Source organism: Rhipicephalus sanguineus, chromosome 8 (genome assembly GCF_013339695.2).
Source record: "Rhipicephalus sanguineus isolate Rsan-2018 chromosome 8, BIME_Rsan_1.4, whole genome shotgun sequence".
Classification (NCBI taxonomy): Eukaryota; Metazoa; Arthropoda; class Arachnida; order Ixodida; family Ixodidae; genus Rhipicephalus; species Rhipicephalus sanguineus.
The window spans coordinates 156,612,465-156,637,724 of NC_051183.1; the positions used below are offsets into that span (position 1 = coordinate 156,612,465).

The following is a 25,260-nucleotide window of genomic DNA, read 5'->3' on the forward strand; positions in this document are numbered from 1 at the left end:
GCAGAAGGGTGCTGATCCAGGCACCCTTGCGTTGCTCAGACGCCATGTCGCAGCCTGCTGGGAACGGAAGTGTTTCGTCTACGACAGATAGGCAGGCAGCGCTTTCGGTTGACACAGGCGAGCGTGACAGGGCGTCGGCATCGGTGTGGCGGTGGCCAGACCTGTAGACGACACGCATGTCGAAATCTTGCAACCGCAAAGCCCAGCGAGCTAAACGGCCGGAGGGGTCCTTCAACGTAGATAGCCAGCAAAGGGCATGGTGATCTGTCACTACGTCGAAGGGGCGGCCATAAAGATAGGGTCTAAATTTGCCAAGAGCCCAAAATATGGCCAGACATTCCTTCTCCGTAACAGAATAATTCTTCTCGGCTTTAGTGAGGGTACGGCTTGCGTATGCGACGACGTACTCTTGGAACCCCGATTTGCGCTGCGCGAGCACGGCGCCGAGTCCAACACCGCTGGCGTCGGTGTGTACCTCAGTCGGAGCGGAAGGGTCGAAGTGACGCAGGACTGGCGGTGAGATTAGCAGACAGCGCAACTCTTGGAAGGCATCGTCACAGGCGGGCGACCAAACGTAAGTTTTCGAATCGCTTCGTAGGAGTTGATTCAAGGGAGCGGTGACGGTCGCAAAATTACGAACGAAGCGGCGAAAGTACGAACAGAGGCCATGGAAGCTGCGAAGTTCTTTGAAAGACGCAGGTCGAGGAAAGTCAGCGACTGCCCGAAGCTTGGCGGTGTCGGGAAGAATGCCGTCTTTGGACACAACATGTCCGAGGATGGTGAGCTGACTTGCGCCAAAGCGGCATTTCTTGAGGTTGAGCTGAAGGCCGGCGTCAGTTAGGCACTGCAGTACTTGCTCTAGCCTGCTGAGATGTGTGGGAAAATCTGGTGCAAATATAACTACGTCATCTAAGTAGCAGAGCCACGTTTTCCACTTAAGACCACGCAAAAGATTGTCCATCATCCGCTCGAATGTTGCGGGCGCGTTGCAAAGACCAAAAGGCATGACACGGAATTCGTAAAGGCCATCAGGTGTGACGAAAGCCGTTTTAGGTTGGTCGTCAGGTGCCATGGGGAGTTGCCAATAGCCGCTCCGTAAGTCGATAGAAGAGAAGAACTCCGCGCCTTGGAGGCAGTCAAGGGCGTCGTCAATTCTTGGTAAGAAGTAAACGTCTTTTCGAGTTATCTTGTTAAGACGACAGTAATCAATGCAGAAGCGAATTGACCCATCCTTCTTCTTAACGAGAACAACTGGAGATGCCCAGGGGCTATTCGAAGGCTGGATGACACCACGCTTCAGCATATCAGCTACTTGGTCGTCGATAACCTGGCGCTCTGTGGCGGACACACGATAGGGCCTTTGTCGCAGTGGCGCATTGGTACCCGTGTCGATGCGGTGACTTACAGCTGACGTGCGGCCGAGGGAAGCATGCTGGCAGTCGAAGGAAGAGCGGAAGTTGTCGAGGAGGCGTAGAAGCTGGGCGCGTTGAGAAACGGTTAGCGTGTCGGCGATGGAGCTGCTCGTACGTCAGGCGTAGTAGTCTGCTGCGAGGAGTCACAGGACACGCCGGCGACTTCGTGTTCGGCGGTAGAACCAGTTGGCAGGTCAATAATGGTAGAAGGGTCGACACTGTGGACACGCCCGACGCACTCGTCACGAATCAGTGTTAAAGGACATGACAGCAGGTTCGAGACGAGCAGTCTGCTGACGCCGTCACGAATTTCCAAAAGGGCAAAAGGCAGCGGGGAGCATTTGCGACGGGCGAAAATGGCAGATGGCGTAAAAAGGGCGCTCGACTCGGCGATGCTGTTGCAGGACACCGTGGCAAGGGCAAAAGAGTGCGGCGGTATTGAAACGTCTTCCGCAACAAATAGTTTGTCCTCGGTTTCAGGAGCGCCAAATAACGGGGCGTCGCAAAGCATTTCAAATGCCACCTCAGCGCGAGAGCAGTCGATGACGGCCTTATTAGCGGAGAGAAAGTCCCAGCCCAAAATGAGGTTGTGGGAGCACGAATGCAGCACTAACAATTCGACGACATAGAGCAGGCCATTAATCACAACGCGAGCAGTACATGCAGCGGCCGGCGTGATGCGATCCGCGCTGGCGGTACGAAGAGATATGTTCTATAGCGGCGTCGTAACTTTTTTTAGCAAGCGGCAGAGTTTGGCACTCATCACTGAAACTGCGGCTCCAGTGTCGACAAGGGCGAGTGCAGCGACGCCGTCCACAGATACATCAATAACATTCGTCAGTGAAGGGAAAGGTCTTGGTCGTTTCGCGGGTGAGGCAGTTCCTGCCTCTGGAACTGCGGCAATTAGTTTTCCTGCTCCGGTTTGGATGAACGACGACGCATCGGCGATAGTGAGCGGCGTCGAGGCGATGGCGAGCGGCGGTTAACAGGAGGGCGGTGGTCGGTGTAAGAAGACATCAAGCCGGGGTTCCGAGATGCTGAGAACGGTGGGAGCGGTGACACATACGGGTCAGAATCGAAGCTCTGGTGGTAGGGAAGTACGCGCCGACGGCAATATTGCGCGAGGTGGCCAGGCAGGCCACACGCAAAACAGATCGGTCGGTTGTCGAGAGTGCGCCATTGGCCACTACTCTGTGGGTACCTTGCCTGATCGAAGCGGGGAGTTGGTCGCACTGGAACGGCTGAGGGTAAAGACGCAAACGTCTGAGGCGGTGGCCGTGCGGCAACTTCAGCATAGCTGAAAGGCGCATTCACCTCGGCACAGACAACAGGGGTCGGCAACGGCGGAGTGTCGCGGGCAGAAAGCAGGGCCGCGCAAACTTGCTCTTGGATTACCTGGCGAATGTTTGCTGGCAAAGGCGACGGTGGTTGCCCGGCTGGTGATAGCAGAGAAAGCTGACGAGCAACCTCTGCACGTAGGAAATCCTTGATCTGGGACAGCAGTGACTCAAGGTCAGGAGCGGTAGCGACGCTCGAAATGGTTTCGTCCGAAACGTGCTGGCGCCGCGTGAGAAGACGCTGTCTGCGGAGCTCGTCGAAACTCTGGCAAAGCTCGATAGGTTCAGAGACAGTGGCAGGGTTCTTCGAGAGCAGCATTTGGAAGGCATCATCGGAAATGCCCTTCATGATGTGGCGTGCCTTGTCCGCTTCCGCCATGGTTGGGTTGACACGCCGGCAGAGGTCGAGGATGTCCTCGATGTAGCTGGTGAATGTTTCGCCAGTTTGCTGGGACCGGCTGCGGAGTCGTTGTTCTGCTCGAAGTTTGCGCACACCAGGGCGTCCGAAAACAGCTGCGATGCTGGTTTTAAAGGTCGTCCAAGTGGGGATGTCGGCCTCGTGGTTTTTGTACCATAGATTGGCGACATCCGTTAAGTAAAACATCACGATGCCGAGCTTCATGGTATCGTGCCATTTGTTGCTAGCACTCGCGCGTTCATAGGATTCAAGCCAATCCTCAACGTCTTTTTCATCGGTGCCGCTGAAGATCTCGGGCTCTCGCAGACGCTGGGCACCGGGACACATGGGCGGGGAAGCCGGGGGGGGTGTCGAGACGGCGTCGTCAGGCATGACGGACGGGAGCTTTCGTCTACGCAATTCTAGGGCCGGGGAAAACCGCAGCAGCCTCCACCAAAATATAATATAAACACTGGGCTACAAGCGGTGCTCGTCGTAATAGTAGCAGCAGGAACTGGACGGGCGCGGGCAGCATTGCAGCAAAAACACGGGCTAGGCAGTTCCAGCTCGTGCCTCGCGCAGGGCTGGCGATGTGGCTGCAGCGCTGGACATTCCTCTTCACTACAATTTATTTATTTATTTATTTATTAATTTTTTTATTTTTTTATTTATTTATTTAATGTGACGTTCATTCACGCACAAAGGGCATAGCCTGAAGTTACAACAATGCTTTGACAGTGCATGGCTATCAAAGACATTTCAGGAGGCACATTTCGAAGCTGGTAGCTTCCGTTATCTAGAGGCAGACACAGCATATGTAAACTTTGACCATCGCTATTTCAATGTACAGAAAGCCACTTCCATATACGCGCGATATTTGCTTCATACCGCAGTAAACTGTATGAAATGACACCATTCAGCCTAAAGAGGACGACACTTTTCCATAAAAATAGAATTATTGCAATATATACGTGACAACAATAAAGAAGTAATTTACATGTACTAATTGCCACAGTCGACAGATACATGAGGCCAGCATTACGGCACGCTAGTGCTCTACGTGTTACTTAGGAGGTGTTCACAAGGCCCGCCACCTACGCAGCCTCGACTACCACCCCGGTCGACCACATGATTTATCAAGCTGGACGAACGGTCCTCTGCATCGACTGCTCTTGTATTTTATCCAGGAACTATTCCTCTTTATCTAGCTTATGCCGTAGGGTATACTGGCGCCAATAAGAGAAAGTGAATTCTATTGAAGCCTCCCAACTTTATTCGCGATAACATTAGTATCGTACGCATGGAGAATAAAGTGCTCACCACTAATGATTTATTTGCATTTAACTTAATTACCTTGCTTTTCAGGTTAATTAATGAAGATCTCACCCACGAGTTTATCTCCTTAGGTTCCTTGAAGAATAATAACCCTACCCGTTTTGCTCAGAAAAATAACTTCTTGCTACCTAAAGCTTACACTAATTATGGTAAAATGACAGCATCGTTCTGTGCTATCAAAGCATGGAATTCTCTTCCTCACCCCATCAAAACATCGCCATCTCTTACTGAATTGAAGAAAATACTCAAACATCATCTCCTGAACCAATAATTATACCAATTATTCATAGCGTGTACTGTTTTCTTGCTTTTTTCCCTTTCCTGTATATTTATAAGTCAACATTACGTGAAATGCATTGTTACAGTTCATTCTGTATTCATTTATATGTTTTCACTGTTAGTATGAATATATATGGATATATATGTGTATATATTTAATATCAATATTTATACAATTAGAAAACAGTTCTGTACGCTTAAAAATGATGATGTCTCCGATTATCGCAGCATTTTTTCTGTATAACTATTGTACTCTTGTTTTTAGATTGACTTGATATTTCGTTTTTTCATTTTTCGTGCTTATTTTGTAATTTTTATCTAATGATCATGTACAGAGGGTCCCGGTACGGTTTTCTGACCTTGGGACCCTCTTCTGTATATCCTTAACGCTGTAACCATAATATGCAAAATAAAGATTTGATTTGATTTGATTTGATTTGATTTGATTTATTGGGCAGGTTAGACGAAAATGTCTGAAAATTGTCTATTCGTTACCTTTACTTCGTTATTTCCTTGATGAACGGATTTGCTTGAAATGTTGTTGGTTGGGAATATGCGCGATTTTGGTGACATTATTGTCATGATTATCAGCGCTTCTTGTAGAAACAAAGCCTTTTTTTTTCAGTCAGCGCCTCTTCGCCGTCGTCCTTCGATATTTCTCCGATATTCACTCACCGTAAGAATTGGAGACCAAGGCGTGATGCGTCTAGCTGGGCTCTTCAGGTGAGTCACGTTGCCAATGGGCGCCAACGCAAGCAGCAGCCGAATCTGTGATATAGTGTTTTCCTATTCAGGTAAGCCACCCGAAGAACACGAGTAGCCATAATTTAAAAACAAACAAACTTGATACTGTGATACATGGTGCATAGCTTTTGGGAAATAATAGAGCGCAGAACTGACACTCGCAAAAGCCGAGAGACACATGACAGGCACTGCTGCTCTCGGCTTTTGCGAATGTCAGTTCCGCGCTTTATTTTTGTTCCCAAAGGAATCGCCACATATGCAGCAGTTTTTTAAAAATATCTGGCTGGAGTAAAACAAATATATATTAGGAAACCCCACAGTGCACCATGAAAAAAAAAATAGAGCAGAGCCTCTATCTACCGTGGTTTACAAATAAGATACCGTATATAGCAGGCCCGTAGCCAGGAGGGGTGCCCTAAAGATCCCCCCCCCCCGAAATTCTGACGGAAGGGGTGTTTTACCGAAAAGAAATAATAAAAATAGGTCTTTTTCTGAAATAGCGAAGGCCTTAAGCAAGTGCCCCCCCGGAAAAAAATTCCTGGCTACGGGTCTGGTATATAGACAACCTTCTATTTTCTTTTCTCAGACGTACTTGTGTATTTGAGCGATATTTTAGAGTTAGGTGGGTGCATGGATGGATGCTATGAGCGTCTCGTTTGAAAGCTATTGTCCTAACAAACACCTCAGGTGGATATCTACCCATTCCTATAATACATGCTACGTCGTTTCGCCAGCTTTCCCACAGCAAGTACTTGCGTCGTCTTTGTTGCTGCGGCTCTATTTATAACTAAGCGTTTCATAGCAACCCGACCTCGCTTAAAACCATAAACTGCTTCCCTTTATATTATCATAAAAACGCTCCTCCTTTATTTGGTGAAAACCATTTCGGTAGATACTCAGAATAGGTTTTTTTCCCCAGCTATTATGCAGTACAGCTTCTCCACTTCTCTGACTTTTCGCTTGACGCTCTTTGTTGCCGTGTCGCTTGCACTGCCTGACACGCACTTGCTGGTGAGCCTCCTCGTTCTTTTTTCCTGCTGTGATTAAATGTTCTTTCTATGTAACTACCTCGGCACAAATACCGGAAGCGGCCCCTTACGGAAAGTCGGTGCGTGTAGATCTCTCCATCATAGTCGCAGGAAACACGTAATACTCTACCAATGGATGAGAGAGATGCGAATAAGACCTCGCATACTATTTCAATGAATCAAGAGTGCGGAACTCGATGCCACTGCTATGCATTGAACGAGAAGAATAGGGAAAACCGTGGGGTTATATTTTCGTGCCCGTTTCTTCTCGTACCATGTTACAAAATGAATGGGAATGTTTTAGTATAACGGTGCAGTAACCTTGGCGTTGTACTCCGGCTTCTCCGACAGTGTGATCCAGGCGGCCGCGTTGCCCTGCGAGAATCCCACGTAGAAGAGCTCGCTCCATCCCGTCCAGGCGAGAACGTAGTCGACCAGTGCTGGGATGTCGTAGAGCCCCATTTCGTCGAGCCTGAGCATACAGGGTGATTATCGCTGTCGCCGGACTAATTGCGCAGGAATAGCGCCTGTCGATAAATTATGAAGCACGGCTCAACAAATTACCACATTTAGTAAAGGAGCACTGGCATGACATTCCAGACTATTGATTTTTTCCGGTAAAGTAGCATCCTAGGCGCCTAAAATGGCAAGGGTACTGACAATAAAGAAACCTCGAATGAAATCAAGCCTCCAGTGTCTAGCGTTATTTGGCGAATTCGTCTCCGTTAAAAAAGACAGTTTCGCCGCAAGAGCGCAGCAATGAACGTAATAGCAACAAATTGAAGTATCGTACGAAGAAAGAAACGCAGCTCACTTCTTTGGTAAACAAAGCCGCTGCAGCGAGCGAACGTGTGGTATATGGCTTCAACGCAAACATTGCGGTGAAAGCACAACAAGTATAAACCTCTCTCTCAAGAGATAAGCGCGCGAGCACGCGCGACCGCGCCCTGTATGTCAAAGTACAAGTCGGAGGCGCACATTCCAACTCCGGCGAAAGACGAGCCGGGCGACGACGATTAAAGCACGTCCTTTGTGCCATCTCGCGGGTGGTAGTAAACAAGCCTCAGAAACGCTGAAGTACCTCAGAGCTCTGCGCACCGCCAACGGTAAATGGTGTATATAAATAACTCGTTAGTATGCTGTGTGGCGGAGAAGTTTAACTCGTCGCGCCTCGGAGAGGGAGGCTGCAGATTCGAACCGCTGGTGGGGCGCTTTGGGAAAATTTTCTCCTCAGCTATTTGTGTTTGAAGGCTTTATATATGCACATATCTATACATAAACAAAATGGCACGGCAGCGCCGGGGGCGGCGGCGAAAACCCTGCTAGGGTGTCTATATGATTCTATCACAATTCTATCGCAACAGATTTACCCTACATCGTACTCTGTCACAATACGTCGGTGGAAGAGTGCTAGGAATTTGTTTTCAAAATAACGTTCGCAATGTTAAGTGTGATTGCGCACTGGTATATATTACCCGAAGTTCCAGTATTCCGTATCTTGCTCAGTGAGTTGAAGGTGTTGTCGTGCGTACGGCGTTCCTCGAAGGTTGGCCAGCCATACATCGTAACCGGCGTCCGCCAGAAGAAAGCCTGCGTGGGAAATTTCACATTATCAAGGTGAATGCCTACGTCAACACTAAGCATTAGACGAAGTAATGCCACCTCAGCTGGTCGTAATTATTCCACAATCCGCCATTTTGACATGCCTCATAATCAAACCGTGGCTTCGGCCACGGTATGATTGTGGGTAAACTGTGGGCAAAACTACACAGCTTTAGTAAATATAAATAATGTCAGAATAAGTTTCATTTAGAGAGCATAAATATTGTATACATTTGAAGCTCGGTCATGACCTTCGTTTATTTCTTGTGACAAACATAGAGTACGCAGAATTTGAATGCCTACATAAATGCCGAAAGTATTTTGCAGAGAAAAACGCGCTTCCAACAACAGATAATTGTCATTGTTCTGAAAAGCCTCATAAGAGAAGTGCAAATGTTAGTGATGAAAATCCATAGGCACATGTGCCTTTCCAGAGCAGAGTCCAGTTTCTGTGCCTCACGTACTCCAGCTGTAATGGCTAGCGCTGACGGCTACATAATGATGAGAAGAAAATGGCGTAAAGAGCAGTCAGGCTGTTCAGAACGGCGACTTTACTTGATTTCGCAGAGGCACAGTGTTGTGAAGAATTCCATGCGAGCTGTTCTACAAATGTGTTACCATTTTCCTCTTGTTAAAATTCTTCGCATTAGCTCTCTCCCATATTTTTGGACAAGTTCCAATCATGCGCAATATATGATCTCCCAAATGTCCGAAACTTCAATCACTGTTTCTCCGTGCCGGACAAGCAATAAAGTTTTTCTATCCATTTCTCCGTGCTTCTCTAGGAGGAATTCTCACAGTAACTGTGAGCTTATATAGAGGCGATTGTCGTGGAAATCAGTGTTAGCTGCTTCGTCTATTCGTCTCAAAGACGTAGGTTATATTGCAGAGCCACAGTTTTGGGTCCACTGTAGCTCATTCTGACTTTTACGTTGAATTGCAGTCGCGATCGATTGTTGGCATTGAACGAACGGGGCAAATGAAAGAGCATGCTCTGGAGGCCAGCTGTTGTCGGACCAAAGCTCAGCATCAAACAGACTGGCATGGCAAGTGTCTCAACAGTCAAGGCAAAATAGCCAGGAAGAAAGCGCTCATAGCGACACTGATTGTGCATTAGGCGGTCGATCCGCAATGCAGTTCCGCATTGCTGGCTGCTATAGAGGCTACATATTACGGTCGCTTGGACAAGACGAAAGGAAAGCAGCGCGGACAATCGGAGATTGAGTCAACGTTGGAGCGATGTTAGCGCATTACTCCACACTTGGCAACACCGAAACATAAATGATGATAAGCGCGGCTTATTTGGTGCATTTACGTGTGTGCGTTTTTATGTTCCAACACATGACGAAAACATTTTCCTTAAACAGGAAGAATAGCCTACGACGAGATTCCACGTTAAAAAATGTTGCGAGCAAACGCCGCATGTGTATCATTCCTATCTTCGCATTTTGTAAGTACCCACTGTGTGAGCGGTAGCAATGTCACACTCACGGGTCCAATTAACAAGCTTCACATTACTAACGCGAAAAATCTCAATTTGCTGAAAGGTAAATAAAACGAATCATTTCAAAGCTTCGTGTTTTCTCATTAGAGATTGCATTCAATGTGCAAAGATGAAGCAACAGATTATTGACGATACAGGAACCTTTTGAGACATATTGAGGCAAACAATGTTTGAAATATCGCTCCTTCAAATAAGCACATTATATGATGTGTCACACATACATGGAACGCACAGGGATGAAAAAGAGGGTAACGCACGAACATTCTGTTCCTAACATGTGCTGTTAAACACATTGACCTCTCGTCAACTATTTTCGCAAGACTTCCTGAGATTGCTAAAAAAAAGCATGTCGTTATATTCCTGTCACCAATGCTACATCACGCTTATAACGCACATACCATTCGTGACCAGCAAATACCAGGAAAGCTGCAGCGTCAACTGACCAGCAATGACTATCAAATGACAAGCAATAATCTGCCAAGACTGCTGAATTTGTATTATCACAACAGATTATGCATTGTACAACACGCCATATCAGTTTTCTCTGTGATAATTCATTTTGTTTAGTGGTCTCCCTCTCAAACCGTTGCGTATGTTGTGAAATTTGCATTTTAGTCCTTGACTTTAATTTTATTGAACGCAAAGTATCTATCTATCTATCTATCTATCTATCTATCTATCTATCTATCTATCTATCTATCTATCTATCTATCTATCTATCTATCTATCTATCTATCTATCTATCTATCTATCTATCTATCTATCTATCTATCTATCTATCTATCTACGTCTTGACGCTCTCGTGGTCGTCTCCTTAACTTGGTATATCCCAAATTGGCATAGAAGACATTAGTGTACGAACAACACAATTCACAGCTGTTATTCATGGCGTTATTAATGTGGCTTGCTTATCGCGTATGTCATGAAACCCTTTCCATCAGTCACGTGTGGCGCATACCCGTGGCGCATACCCGTGGCGCATACCCGCATACTGCAGCCCATGCTATGCCGGTATTGCGCAAGAGGTGACGCGTGGCCTCTACAAATCCAGAATTTCGAAACCTTAACGCGACTGCGTGAAGGAGCCCATATCGCACAAAACACGGTGCCGCCATCGATGGCGTTATCGATTAGCGAAGAATCCCGATAGACGCAAAGAATAAAAAAGTCACAGTTTCGCCGCAACGGCGAAGCAATGAATGCGATAGCAACAAATTCGAATGTAACTCGAAGAACGGAAAGCAGCTCGAAATTTTCAGCGCGTCGCTCAAGCGCAAAGGACGCACGATAAGAATACACACAGGACGAGCGCGAACTATCAAGTGTCACAGTTGTTACTTCTTTCTGTTTGAACAGCGTGCTCGTTTCGCAAACGCGGCCGCTGCAGCGAGCGAAGTGACCTTCGTACGCTCTGTAACTTCAGCGCGGACATCGCGGTGAAAGCACAAGACATACGACCCCCCCCCCCTCCTCCCTCCACAATATAAGCGTGCCCGCAGGCGACCACGCCCTGTAGGGCGAAGTGCACGGAGGCGCGCGCGCAACGCCATGAGAGGGGCGATGACGTTTAAAGCGCGCCCCTCGCGTACTTCGCGCCATCTCGCTGGTAAGCAACAAAACACGCTGAAGTGAAAGGTGTATATAAATAGCTCGCCGTTAGCATGCCGAGAGACGGCATTCTTCGTGGCCTAGCCGTTTAACGCCGCGCGCTGCGGAGCGAGAGGTCACCCGTTCGTTTCCGCGCCTCGGAAAGTATTTCTGAATTATTTCTTTTTTGTGGCTTATATATATATATATATATATATATATATATATATATATATATATATATATATATATATATATATATATATATATATATATATACGGGATATGACGGCGACGCCGACGGCAAAAACCAGCCGAGAGTGTCCATATAAGTGCTTGCGCAATAAAGGAGCTGGACGTACCTTGCATTAGTGGTGCAAGGCTAAAGACACAGTGCAGCTAATCTGTTGCTAGCTGGCCCTGGCCGTACGCAGTAATGCCAAGTTATACAAAGTGATACTAAGTTATACGAAGTAATGCCCCGTGATGCCAAGCTCCATTCGAGTCCAGCATAGTCACCTCTCGCCGTTTCAGACGTACTACGTCGTGAACTCTTCGCTCTCCCCATGTCTGTGTATGGCGCCGTGCGCCACTGCCACGCGCCGGGCTCATACAGAACGAAGGAACGCAAGCGAAATTCGCCGTGACGTCACCTGTGGCGCGACCGAGCGGTTGCGTGCAGTGTCGAGACAAGCGGGCTGGTGGCGGAGCAGTGTATGGGCTAGCGAAGCAGGCGCACAGCTGTGCGACCGGTCGCTGGACAACGCGCGGTGACGTCATCGCGAGCGCGGAGTTTCGTTTTGTTCGCGCTGGACAGATTACGGCCTGCTAAACAGCTCCTCCAATAAAATCACGGCGCCAGGAGAAATTGAGTCCAGGAATTCTGGATGATGCGCAGTGGAGTATTCTATCATAGAGCCGCGCCAGCGCTTCAAATGGCTTAGAAAGAAGAGCATATGCAAGCATAATCTCCCAGCTACGCCAGTTTTAGTTGCAGCGCTAGCTATTCGCTCTTATAGCAATGCAATAAACATTACGTATCGTCACCTACAACTACATAAGCTATAGTGGTGCGTTGCTTGAATACGTCGACGACCACTACTAATGTACATCGTCGCACCATAGTGCGCACTTCGTTGCGATAAAAGTGACATATTCGCTCTAACTTGAATGCCGACGTCACGTGGGACCATCAACTGCCCTTTGCACGCCAGTGTAGTTGACGTACCTGGCAAGGTTTAGGCATGTGCACAACTACTCATTAATACGCAGAACTTTAATTATGAAACGTCACAGCATGACAGCCTCGAACTCAACAGACAAAATAGAACTAGCAGGGCTTTCGAAGTAAGTTAATAGGTAGCCGACATAACAAGGTATAATATGGAGATAATTGAACATGCTCCAAAGCAGGGGTCTCCAGCTCAGCTAGCGGGCCGCAGTCACAAAATTTAGTGCCGCCAGGGCCGGGACAGTGAAGGTTCAGGCTTCGCACTAGTGGTGCCAAGCCTGTAGGAAGAGCAGAGCCGGGCCGCCTTCATTTCTTTCTCTTTCTCTCTGTTTCTTGTACATCTTATTTCGTACCTTTTTCTTTCAATTTTTCATTAGGTCTCTCTATCTATTTCTTTCTCACCGTCGCTCTTTGTATCTTTCTCTTTCTTCCCTTTCTTTTTCTAGTTCTCTCTCTCGATTTTTCTCTTCCTCTTTCTCTCTCTTTCTTTGTTCCTGACTATTTCTCTCTTTCTGTATTGCTCTCTGTTTTTTCTATCCTTTCTTGTGTTTCTTTTTTATATTTCTTTCTCTTTCTGTCTATGTCGTTCTGTGTCTACCTTTTTATGTCGTTGTTCCTATTATTTATCTCTATTTTCTCTTTCTTTCTATCGCTTTCCTTCTCTCTCTCCTTTTTTTTTCTTTTTCTCTCTCGCACTCTATTTTTCTCTTTTTCTCTCTTTGTCTCTATCTTTCACGTGTTCATTTTCATTTAACGCTCGCACCTGTTGTACTCGGTAGTGGGGCTTGCCCAATTTCTGTGGCTTATACCCGCTTTAGCTGCAAAAAACGTGGTTGATCCCTCCGTCATAGGAATCGGTATAACACGAAAGTAAAACGTACCATTACTGAAGCAGTTGAATGTTTACTGTACATTTATGTAAGAGAGCTTGCACAATCTCTATTGGTGTTTGGCAGCTATAGCCCCGTTTAATGTGGATGCACCTACGTTGACACTGGGTGGTACATCTTTATCGCGACGACTAACGTCCATGATCAATGATTAAAGGGCCCCTGACATCCGATTTTTTGTTTGTGACATTTATGTTGCAATAAGTAGGTCTATGTCTTGTAATCACGGAATTACACCGCAAATGCTCCTACGTGATGTCTAATTAATCCTAGCAGCCAGGGGCGCAGCCAAGGGGGGGGGGGGGGTTGGGGGGGTTGAAACCCCCCGAAATTTTTCAGTTTTGCTTGCGTATATATACACGCACACATACAAACGCACGCACGAGCATACATAAAGTATGGTTGAACCCCCTTCCCCCCCCGAAAAAAATTTCTGGCTACGCCCCTGCTAGCAGCGTTAATTATGGTCATTTTTAGTGTAGGTTCAAAACGCGCGCCGAAAGAGGATAAGAAACTGGCGCCGCGCCGCGGCGGTCGCGCCTCGGGGCACACGTGGTGACGTACGCTCAGTATTGGGTGACGTCAGCCACGCGCTTGTTGAGCTGCCAGTTAGAGAAATTCGTCTGCTCGTCGAGCACGTGGTAGACAATGTCATCGCTGTCAGACGCAGATTCGTGGCCCTACTCATCGTCTAACGAGTCCGACGACGGTTCGCAAGTGGCAGACGCTGAGGTTGCGAATGTTTTGAATGGAGGAGCCTGGCAATGTAGCGGCTGAAACCGAACGCCTCTCCTCGCCGCAAGGATCGCGGCTGCACCTTTTTATAGCGCTCTGATGCGTTCGCCTATAGTGGACTCACGATGCGTTGCTCTTTTTGTTGCCACCCGGCAGTTTTTTTACAAGCGTCTAGCGCTGACAGCACTGCTTGGCGCCGCCGTTGAAGAACGGTGAGGCGCCGTGAGCTGGTGTATCACTGGCGTCTGAAATATGGTAGCTGCGCCTTAGTCGAAGCAGCTGTAGTGAAATGTAAGGAAAAACATAAAGAGTATGATAATAAATTATGACGATTCCAGTTCACTACAGACGCCGCTTAGACACCGCAGTTGTACGTCCTCACCCGAAAGCGCTTTAATTTTAGGGGCGAAGCTCCTTATAGCGGCACCCGTTCGTCCCGTCGTAGTGTGTAACCAGTCTTAAAAACGGAGGGGGCGTGCACACATGAAGGCTCCCTAAAGACAATGCGCTGCGACAGTACGTGATATGTATCGCCCTCTCCTCTCCTACGCTTCCCCCTCTTTCTCCTCTCCTACGGAACGCCTGAACAAGAGGAACGCCTGAACTCTCCCGCTCGCGCCACTAGGAAGTTGGTTCTAGTTCACTATAACCACAGTGCACCGCGCGTATTTCTGTCTGTGACGTCGACAATACTTGCTTTATCTCTGCAACGTCCCAAGGGCCTACGTCTACGTCATACTAGTGGTTATGTTGATAGGAGTTCAAAGTTTAGATGAGCATTCAGGCTTATTTTAAAACCAAATTAAAGTATCTTAAAGGCAACGCTCGTCACTCATAATCGGTCAGAAGTGCCCCCGCATGCAGGACTATGAAACAACACGAGCATCTCGCGTTTCCAAATTCGGTGTCAGGGGTCCTTTAAAGAAGCAGTGACATCAACTTTAGGCATGTCGCGTTTTTAGATGCGAAGCAGCTTATGAACGAGGCCTGTCCCCGCGGCTTCCCATCGGCGTAGCCAGCAGTGCCCCGTGTGCCATCTAGTGCCCCGCGTGCCGCTAGATCTATGGAAGAAAGAAGAGAACGAAGTGCTGGCACGAGAGGAGAGCTCGCGCATGGTGTGCAGAAAGGAATGTTTGCCTGAAATATGGACGTGCGGTAGAGCGCTCGCTCCCCTATCGCGCGTGCTCTAGTTTGAGTGGAGACCGCTAGGGGCGCTGTAGTTCAAGAGATAAAACCGCAATACTTCTTTGCAGACTACTTGGTTCATATTTGTAAACTCGACAAAGTATCCTTTTCTCATATCAGGTATCTTTGGACAAAACTGACGCGCTCTGGTCTTATATCGCTCTTGCATTTTTTACCTGCCGCGGTATATTAGTGTCGCACTGCCGAGCTAGGACGCAGGTTCGATTCCTGGCCGCGGCGTCCGCATTTGCATGCAGGCGAAATGCAAAAGCACTTATGTACCTAATTTAGGCGCCCGTTATAGAAACCCAGGTAGTTAAAATTAATAAGGAGCCTTCCTCTACGGCGCGCCTCATGATCACATCGCTATTTTGCCACTTGAAACCCCAGAGTTTTACGCGAACGCCTTCAATGCTTAGGCGAATGGCCCGGTGAGTTGCTTTATTCTATTTTAGTATATTCGTCCACCAGCCGATCACGTAAATGAACCTCACCTAGGCTCTGGTGCGGATAGTTGATGACCCACTCAACGGCTGACGAGAGGAATCCGTGCACCAGAATCACAGGTGGCCTCCGGGGCGCATGAATTGAGGCTGCTACCGTGCGGCCGTGTGGGATGCGCTGCATCGACAGCACGTAGCTGTCCTGCGTGGTGACCGTGAATTCTTGGCAGCGGTAGCCCTTGCTTCGGATCAGGTCTGCCTGCGATTACGACGCCCTCAGTGGCACTCGCACGTCGGCCTTCGTGTGCCGTGGCGTAATTCTAGGGATATATGATTCGCGTGCTACCAAGGTGGATCTCAGAGGCCACATGGAAAGATGAGCGTAGTAGAGATTTGTTCCACCAGGTGCAGCAGCGATCCCAGCTGCTCACAATTCTTCAGTGAACTCAGTCAACTTTTGTTAATTGTCCTTGCAGGTAATTGGTCATTATCATAAGTAAAGTTACGTTATAACATCATATGCAACCAATATAACTCTTAACTTGAACAAGAACCATGGATTCTTATTGTTTCGGAGACATTCCACTAATATTCGAAAAACCGGTAGTAAGCATGCTTGGAAAAAAAAATAAGAGTGCCATTCGGAGCTTGTGCCACTTGTGAACGTAGGCGATCGAGAGATACTTACCTTTTCCTATTTCACTCAATAAGCGAGGATATATGCTCGCTTCTGGAAGCAGTCACTCATTCTGGACTCTCGATGACATGCACAGGACCCGCTGCCGTGCTTTTTGATGACGATTCACCACAGCCAAGTGCTGCTATGGCCATCTCCTCTCGATATCTCTAACCTAAATATCTGAGAAGCACCTGCGTAGCACTCACAGCGGCGGTCTAGTGGTTATGGCACTTGACTTCTGACCCAAAGGTCGCGGGATCGAATCCCGGTCGTGGCGGTCGCATTTTCGGTGGAGGCGAAAGGCTAGAGGCCCGCGTTCTGAGATTTAGGTGCACGCTAAACGACCCCAGGTGGTCGAAATTTCCGGAGCGCTCCACTACGGCGTCCCTCATAATCATATCCTGGTTTTGGGACGTAAAACACCAATAATTTGTGTTTTTGGGTTGATCGAATGTAGTTGAGTGGCAGTGAGTTTTGAGCATGGGACATACATGAATGCATCCTTGAACATTGAAAATAGCTCCCATATGAGACATGTTTAGTAGAGGAAGGAACGCTATGCTACGCGCTAAATGATAGCATTTGACAGCATTATCAGATCCTGCTCAAGGACAACGCGGTCGCCGTTGTGCTCGTGGCGTGCCTCCGCAAATTTATTTTTATTTTCAGATTTAGTGCTAAACACGCTCTCGAAAGGCGATTTAGCTTGGGAGACGGTGGACGGCCTGCGTCGGAACGGCCGCCCACTGTGCAGATATCATAGACGTCGACAGGAGGTGGAGGGGGAGGGGGGGGTGAGTACATGTGCTATATCGCTATGGATACTGAAACTTTTCAAATGCTCGTATTTCTTGTGGCGAACCTGACGAAACAAACACACCATAAAGACATGAAGACGTAGACAGCGCTGACACCTTCAACGTTGGTGGTTAGCTTATTTCACGCTGCTCCACAGAAGAAAACAGATTATCAAATAGCTCAGCGAACCACCCTTGTAATGTCCTCCGAGTTCTCTAAATTCATCATTGAAAAAAAAAAAGAATGAAATAAAACGCCAGACCATGCACGGAGCACGTGGCGCCGTCACAGTGAAAGGTTAAAGAGTGGCCTTTCCAGAGCCCGTTGTAAACTCACCTAGGGCGTTGACTACCAGTACAGTTGCAAGGTGCCGACTACGCCATGAAGCATCATAATTTGCGGAATAGGGAAGTAGCCACTATGCTGTACATTATTCATCATTCCGCGGAGAAGTTGGGTATTCACTACTCATCTGTAAGGCATTACATGCACTTTGTTGATGCTGTGGCTGATGGCGACGAAGAATGATGGCTGAGCTCTTTCTAATGGGTGCGAAGCTTTAAACCAAACACTCGTTACGCAGTTCGCATCGGGTGACTCCTGGCTGGTATTTTGCTATCCTACCACGCTATATTAGATCTGCTAACGTGATTCCTTTCCCGACATAATGCGTGTAGAGGATATTTTTGTGAATGATTTTCAATCACCGGCGTGGCTCTACAATAAAGGTAAAAAAATCGGCGTGAGTCTGTGGTAGAATACTCGATTGCAACGCAGAGGGCCTTGCTTCAAATGCCGCTCAATCCTGGACCTTTTTTTTCTCATTGTGCGCGTTAGCGGTTACGGACACTGGCGGCGGCGGCGGTCAACTATACGCCACCAAAATCTGTTGTGATCTCATAAGAACTTCCGCTGGGATCAGCAGGTGGAACGTATTCAAACTAAGATAGCAACAACAATAAATAACGCCACTGTAAGGGTTGCATTTACTCTTCCTCACAGTCACTTTCCTCAATATTCAAATATTAATTTCGTCACTGCATCGCAAGACGTCACAGGTCAATGTGCCTTTAAATGAATTCATTTTCGGTTTGCGGAGGGCTCAGGAAGACCAACACTAAGGCAGGCGAAGGATGCCGTATGTTGCAGGAGCTTCTAGCCCTGCGAGATATGCAGACAATTTGCTCCGCCCGGTTTCCTCCTTTCAGGTTATGTTGTAAACATGACATTTCTTTTATGTGAAGCGCGAGCAGGCTAACAAGAAGGCAGAAATGCATAGGCCTTCTTTTTCTTCTTCTTCTTCTTGTTCTTTATTATTATTATTATTATTATTACTATTATTATTATTATTATTATTATTATTATTATTATTATTATTATTATTATTATTATTATTATTATTATTATTATTATTATTACAATACCCCCAAACACCCTCATTACGAGGGTAGTACAAGGGGTGTGGGGTTTCGTGAGCAACTCATTCAACGCGGTGCCTCGGCTCATGATATGTTTACGCGCGCAGCGGCGAGAGGGCTTACGTTGGAGGGGGGCATTTTGCCATCCCCGCTGCCCTTCGCGCCCTGCGCTCATTCTGCAGCCGAGACGCCCCATTTCCTCCTCCCCCTTTTGTGGGAAGATTCCTCCTCTCAACACGGGGAACGCGCGTCGCTTTCTCGGATGCCTCAGGGGTCTTCTGCCTTGGGAGGTGTGACTGACCACATCGGACCCATCCCGGAATACCGCCGCCGCCATCAACCCCTGCAGCACCCCGGCCGTGGAGTGCGAACTACTGCCCAGTGGCCATGCGAGGTGAGATTAACAGTGATCATTCCCTCGATGTGTGCTTGCTATTTGTTAATTGTTATCTCCCAGTAGTGCGGAACGCTCCGTCGCTGAGGTGCTCTTTTGAATGTGCTGCTGTAGTGGTTGCAATTGGCAGATTTGCAACTAAAGATGAATAAACACCTTCAGTTGAAAGGCTTGTCTCTGTTCCCACTGGCTTGAAATCCGCCGCGGTCGCGACTGAACGCGAACCGCGGGATGGGGTGGGGGGGGGGGTCACAGCTGTGACTGTTAGGCCCGCTGCGTAGTACTAGCGAGACTGACTGACATTCCAGATAGCGCGCGGAGCGATCCAAACAACGGACAGGATCGCACGCGCGGCTCATGTTTTAATTAACAATCCCTACAGGATTGAGGGGCACATCAGCACTGGTCCCTGAATACACATAAGCAAAAAAAAAAGCACAATGATACGAAGTTAAACATAGGTAATCTACAAAATAAGTATACGATCAGAAATTGCAGAAAAATACAAACATTGGCAAAACTACGGGCGCACATACGCCCGGGAAAAAAAGATGATCAGGAAAGCTCGCAATAACATCACTGCGAAGTCATGAAATTAACGATAATAATAAGATTAGAGTGTTAGTCGTGAGTACTTGGATCTTGAATCTTGGCTAGGCAGGGTTCACTGGCAATGTGTGATGGCAATACGTTCAGACCATTTATTGCGCCTGGTAAAAAGGAAACAGAAATAGCGGGAAGGCTGGCAATTTATGCTTTTGACTTCATGTGCATGGTCACAACAAGGAAAGGTGACTGCTGGTGACTGAAAAGAAATCACCCTGAATCAAAGGATGGTGACATAGCTTACGGAAGAATGATAGGCGGGAAATGTTACGGCGAAGTGCTAGGTTGTATAAGTGATCTTTATTTTATGACATGATGCTGGGGTGACATGAATAATCTGAAAAAATGAATCGCACAGCACGGTTTTGCAAGGCTTCGATGTTACTGATGATGTAAGCTTTTCCGGGATCCCAAATAGGAGACGCGTATTCTACTTTGGGATGGTTTAGTAAGGTGTATCTATGTTTTTTATAAGCATTAGAGCTTCATTTAATCATGTGTATGAAGTCAGAGAGCATGGTTAGCGGAGGCCAGGGTAACAATAATATGATTATTGCACGATAAGTTTGACTGAAGATTGTTGCCAAGGTACCTGTAAGTTTAAGTGAGTTCGACAGCGCAGTTATGGAGGGAGTAAGTGGCTGGGATGTGCCGCCTATGGGTGAAGGACATGAGCTTAGTTTTGGAAATATTTAGCTGCCTTAACCAGTTGGAACACTATGCGCATATCGCTGCCAGGTCAGCCTCAAGTAATTGGCTATCAGCGTCACATCGGTAAAGCACGCAATCACCTGCATGCGGTCTGATTTTTGACGACACACAACTGAGTAAATCACAGATATCGATTGACAAATGCAGATGTCCAAGCACGCTGCCTCGCGGAACTATTAGCGTAACACGAGTAACACGAGTCAGAATTGATAACTGATGTAAACTGAGTTCTACATAATGTGGAACGCGACGAAATGCCTTTAAAAAATCCGAAAATGCTAGAGCAACTAGAAACCCAGCGTATATATTAGTGCGTGTATGTCGCTTATAAATCCGGCTAGTTGAGTGTCGCAGGAATAGCCATTGCGAAAACCGTGCTGATGCTTGCAAATAATGTTATGGTCTTCAAGACATTTGATAAATTGAGTGTCGATGACGTGCTCAAGTGGTTTACGAATAGGAGATGAGCCGACTTCTGTTTTCACTTAGTGAGTATACTGCACGAACTAAAATATTATTATCCATCAACTTGCTCAGTTAAAATGTTGAACGCAGATACAGTTTTCAACCCGCTGTGACTATTACGAGGACGACGCTTTTGTATTGCCTCATAAGGAGGCCTCTAATTTCGTATTTACCCGATGGGGCAACACGCTCATTCATAATCGGCGTTCTCATACAGGAAAGCAAGCAAAAAAATTCCATGAACTTACCGGCGTTCGAAAGGCATCCGGTTGTCGCGGTTCGAAGATGCACCAAACAGAGCCGAAGCACAAGCCACACCACAAGAGAGCCTTCACACAAAATCGTGCCCAAAGCGACGTCTGTACAAAACGAGCGGACAACGCGCATCCTCATTTACGGCTGCTCCCTCCCTGCGCGTCGCCCGAACGCGCGCGGGCGCGCTAATGCGGGCAGTATCGTAGCGGCGGTGCGCGGCATCTGCTACGCTCAGGGCACAGCTAAACGTGCAGGCCACTGGAGGAAAGAAGACTCGCGTTGTTATTGGCTACGTCGCACTCTCCCGATCACACGTCCCGCTTCACTAATATTACGCAGTGCAGTTCGTACTGCGTCTAGTGCCGGCTATTCGGGAAGCGCCAAGAACAGGCCCATTCACATTTGTGAATGCTTTCTCATTGGCTGTGGACCTCGTATTGGCCAATACTTAACATTCTTGAGACTCTCGGTGTGAACGATGCTCCCGGTTGACTGGCTGGTGCTAACCTCGTCTTTCCCAACGCTGCACGCAATTAGCTCGGCAAAATAATGACTTCGAAACGAGGTAACCGCATTATTCGGACAGTCTACCCCGCAGCCTTTGGGCAGCGGATAAGTAGTAGCTTCTCGCGCGGCGGTGCAACCTTTGCGCAGCGGCCAAAGGAGTGTGCACAGCAGGCGGTCATTGCCGGGAAGAGGAGAGGGGACACAAGTGCGTGATAAGCATCCTGGCCCGCATCTGTCGGGGGGTAAACAAGTTCACTTTGAGTTTTGCTTCAATGGTTCGGGCATTGTTTTCGCACGGACATAAAACGGCTCAGTGAGTGAGGATGCGCGAAAGAATCTGGAGCGACGTCGTGCACTACACTGCAAATTGCGTGCTCTGTACTGGTTCACAGGTCGCTGCCTTCGCAGGGCGCCCTTCACGGGTTGCCCCTTGCACACGCGTCCCTGCACGGGTTATTAATCGCCGGCGCAGTACTATGGGAAGCAAGGAAAGAAAAACAATGTCTTTGCGTGCTTGAAAGGACGTGCACGGGCAATTAAATCCGTCCTCAGCGTAAGCGAGCTGCTGTGCTGGGTCGGAGCGACGTTATTTTGGCCAAAGTGTTTTACAGCACGTCAGTGTCACGACAACAATGCATTTCCCCCCAAGTGCAAAGATGGGCGAGTTGTTAATAAAATTACAAGCACTGCAAAAAAGAAAAGAGAAAGAGAGAAAAAAAAAAACTGACAAAGGTGTGTGTATACAGTCTGGACAACGCTGAATTACGAGCTGCAGTTTTTTGAAGAAACAGGCTAACGATACACAGAAGAAAAAGAGGCACAAGTTCAACCTTTTTGTGCATTGTACAAACACCCGGAAGACTCGAATTTAGAAGTTAAAATAAGGAAGAAACCAAGAACACAGCTATGCTATTACTGAACTTGTAAAATGAACTCGATTTATTTCGCTTCAGCGTAACCCATGCCTTCGTGAGAGGTAACATGCATTTCCTGGTCTTTGTTACTATGAAAAAACGAAGTTGGTAGTGTCAGCCAAAACAGTAGGGGAACCAAATCTTTTCTTTTCTTAAGGGCGAAGCACTCCAGGCTTGTCCGTTGTGTGGTGTCCGTGCTCACGGCACAGCATCGTGTAAAATCCCCTAAAAAGGGTTTAACAATAGACTAATATCAATTATAATTGTGACACAACAATACAAAACACCTAGACGAATAAACCCTCTATACTAGTCGGCAATTTCAACGTAGACATTATGTACCTTAGGACCTAGCTTTGTCGTCGACGCTCACTGTCCGCTGTCATGGTGGTTGAAAACAGTTGCTAGAGTCGAAACATATGTGTGCATGTGAATAAAAAAAGTTTACAATAGACGAACAACAATTATAATTGTGACGGAACAGTATAAAACACCTACAAGCACAAACCATTTATACTAGTCGGCGACTTCAACGTACACATTATGGGCCTTAGGTCCTAGCTTCGCCCACTCGTCATCATTCACTTCGTGGAGATGCGTTCCATTTTCTTTTTTTAAGATGTGACGGCAAATGTTTTTACCAGGTTTTCAACGAATAACTGAATGACCCTCTTGTCAGCCTCTTCTGTAGCTTCTGTTCTGTGAAGACATATTCTTCTGATTGGGCGAATTAGTGCATCGTATTCTTGCATTGCTCTTGCACAACTCAGTTTGAGCATGAAGTAAAAGCGACATATGAGCAAGAAAGGAAATAAGACAGACGATCATCCTTTCGCCTATCTTTTTCCCTTACTACAAAAACTGAGCAAAATAAACAGGGACAGGGAAGACACACGCACAAGTAATGGAGTACCGACTCGCCGAGCGCTCAGTCCTTTTAAACTTATTCCCTTCTTTGCTTATCTGTTCCTTTTAGTTCACGTTAAAACTGAGTGTCGCTCAAGCAGCACAAGAATCAGTGAAGACATAGTGCACCAGATTCCTTCTACGCCTACGTAGACACTGTCTACGTTGTAAGCCCTGTTGAATATTGAAGCTGTACAGTGGCTTCCACTCTTAGGGTAAACACGGCTCAGCGCGGCAGCGCTCTGCGGAGCGCCATTGCATACGTCGTGGCCGCGCATGGAAACGAAGCGGCGCAGGCGCACGCGAGCACGCCGCTCTTGCTGTACTACAGCCAAGCAAGCGACGCGCTCGAGCGATAAAGCAGACGACGCAAAGTATCTCCCGTGCATCCGTGTGCGCATGTGCCGCTACGCTTCGACGCGCGGCCGCGTCGGCTGCACTGGCGCTCTGCGGAGCGCAGGCACGCTGATGGTCGATTAAAATTTTTAATCGTTTAATCGTTAATTGTTCGTTGATTTAGCCTTTCATCGATTAATTACTTTCTATGTGATGTTTTAATCGATTAATCGACATTTTTGAAGGGTACTTTAAAAAGGATATCTTATTGTTTGGGAGGTATTGTTTGTGTTTGATCTCGAGCGAAGTCTTTCTATCAGACGCGCTAGAAAGATCACATGTGCGCATTGCGCCTTCGTGAGAATTCGCAGTTTCGCCCAATGGTTACAGGGGGCCCGTCGTATTCGGGTGATATCACGGGTTGAAGGATCTGTGGCCATCAATCATCGATGGACGATTCGGCCACAGGTCGTATTTCCTCGAAGCCTGCCTCCTCGAGCGCACCGAAATCAGAGGCGTTTTCGGCTACCACACTGGGCGAAAAGACGCACCGGAAACATGCAGCGTGGCGAAATCCAGCGAAAGGCAAAGCAGGGACGAGAAAGAAGAGGAAATAAATAAGACGCTCGCACTCGTACGGACGCCATCGTTTCTCCGTTTGTACGTTAGATGTTGTGGAAGCCCTCGATAATAATGTAATTGCAGACTGACGTGATCTCTTTTTTGAGGTAATCCATGCGAGATTGTACAGCAACATACTGGTCTCAAACAGACCAATTATTATTATTATTATTATTATTATTATTATTATTATTATTATTATTATTATTATTATTATTATTATTATTGCCGTAATCGATTAATCGAAGAGTTTTAATCAATTAATTAGATTAACTGAAAGGCGGAAGTCGATAACGATTAATCGATTAACAGTGCTCCTTTAATCGATTATTCGATTAATCGATCACCGATTTTACCATCCCTGACGCTGAGCCGCGTTCACCCTAAAAGTGGACGGCACTGTACATTCGAGGCTCAGACGTAGCAGGAATTCAGCCTTTTCGCGAACACTGTGTCCTGTAGTGCTTTGAGAGGAGTATGGGGGTACTTCAGTCACTGGGGGGTTCGGCAAGCTTGTATGGTTGCATGTATTGATTAATTATTCACTACATACCAGTGTTTTACTTGTCGAAGAAACGCAGCGTCTATGAAACGCCGTTGTAGAGTGCTCTCAAGTATTTCCTCAATACTTGATGTTCGTTTATTGTGCACAGCACACGGCGCAGGACTGTTTCACACCGACAGCATGCATAAGCTGGAAAACTGCTTCTTGCGTTTTCATTCATTCATTCATTCATTCATTCATTCATTCATTCATTCATTCATTCATTCATTCATTCATTCATTCATTCATTCATTTGTGTCTTCGCTTGTAACAGATTTCAGCAAAGCCTTTAGTGACAACGACGATGGCACGATGACAACACCGACAATGCATTGCGAAGAAAGGCAGCAAGCCGCCATCAACAGCATATGATACCGTGGAGGCAGAAACTGGGTCT

General features: G+C 47.2%; 1 protein-coding gene across 1 annotated transcript in view; it reads right to left on the minus strand.

Moving 5' to 3' along the window:
* The window catches only part of LOC119403628 (gastric triacylglycerol lipase-like), a 36,092-nt gene extending 13,250 nt beyond the window's left edge, over positions 1 to 22,842 (minus strand). Inside the window, exons 1-5 of the mRNA XM_049418377.1 lie at positions 22,830 to 22,842; positions 21,029 to 21,168; positions 15,761 to 15,968; positions 8,008 to 8,122; positions 6,854 to 7,004 (exon numbers count right to left, since the gene is read on the minus strand). Coding sequence (XP_049274334.1) covers positions 6,854 to 7,004; positions 8,008 to 8,122; positions 15,761 to 15,968; positions 21,029 to 21,168; positions 22,830 to 22,842 — 627 coding nt within the window. The remainder of the gene's footprint in view (positions 1 to 6,853; positions 7,005 to 8,007; positions 8,123 to 15,760; positions 15,969 to 21,028; positions 21,169 to 22,829) is intronic.
* Positions 22,843 to 25,260: the final 2,418 nt, after the last annotated feature.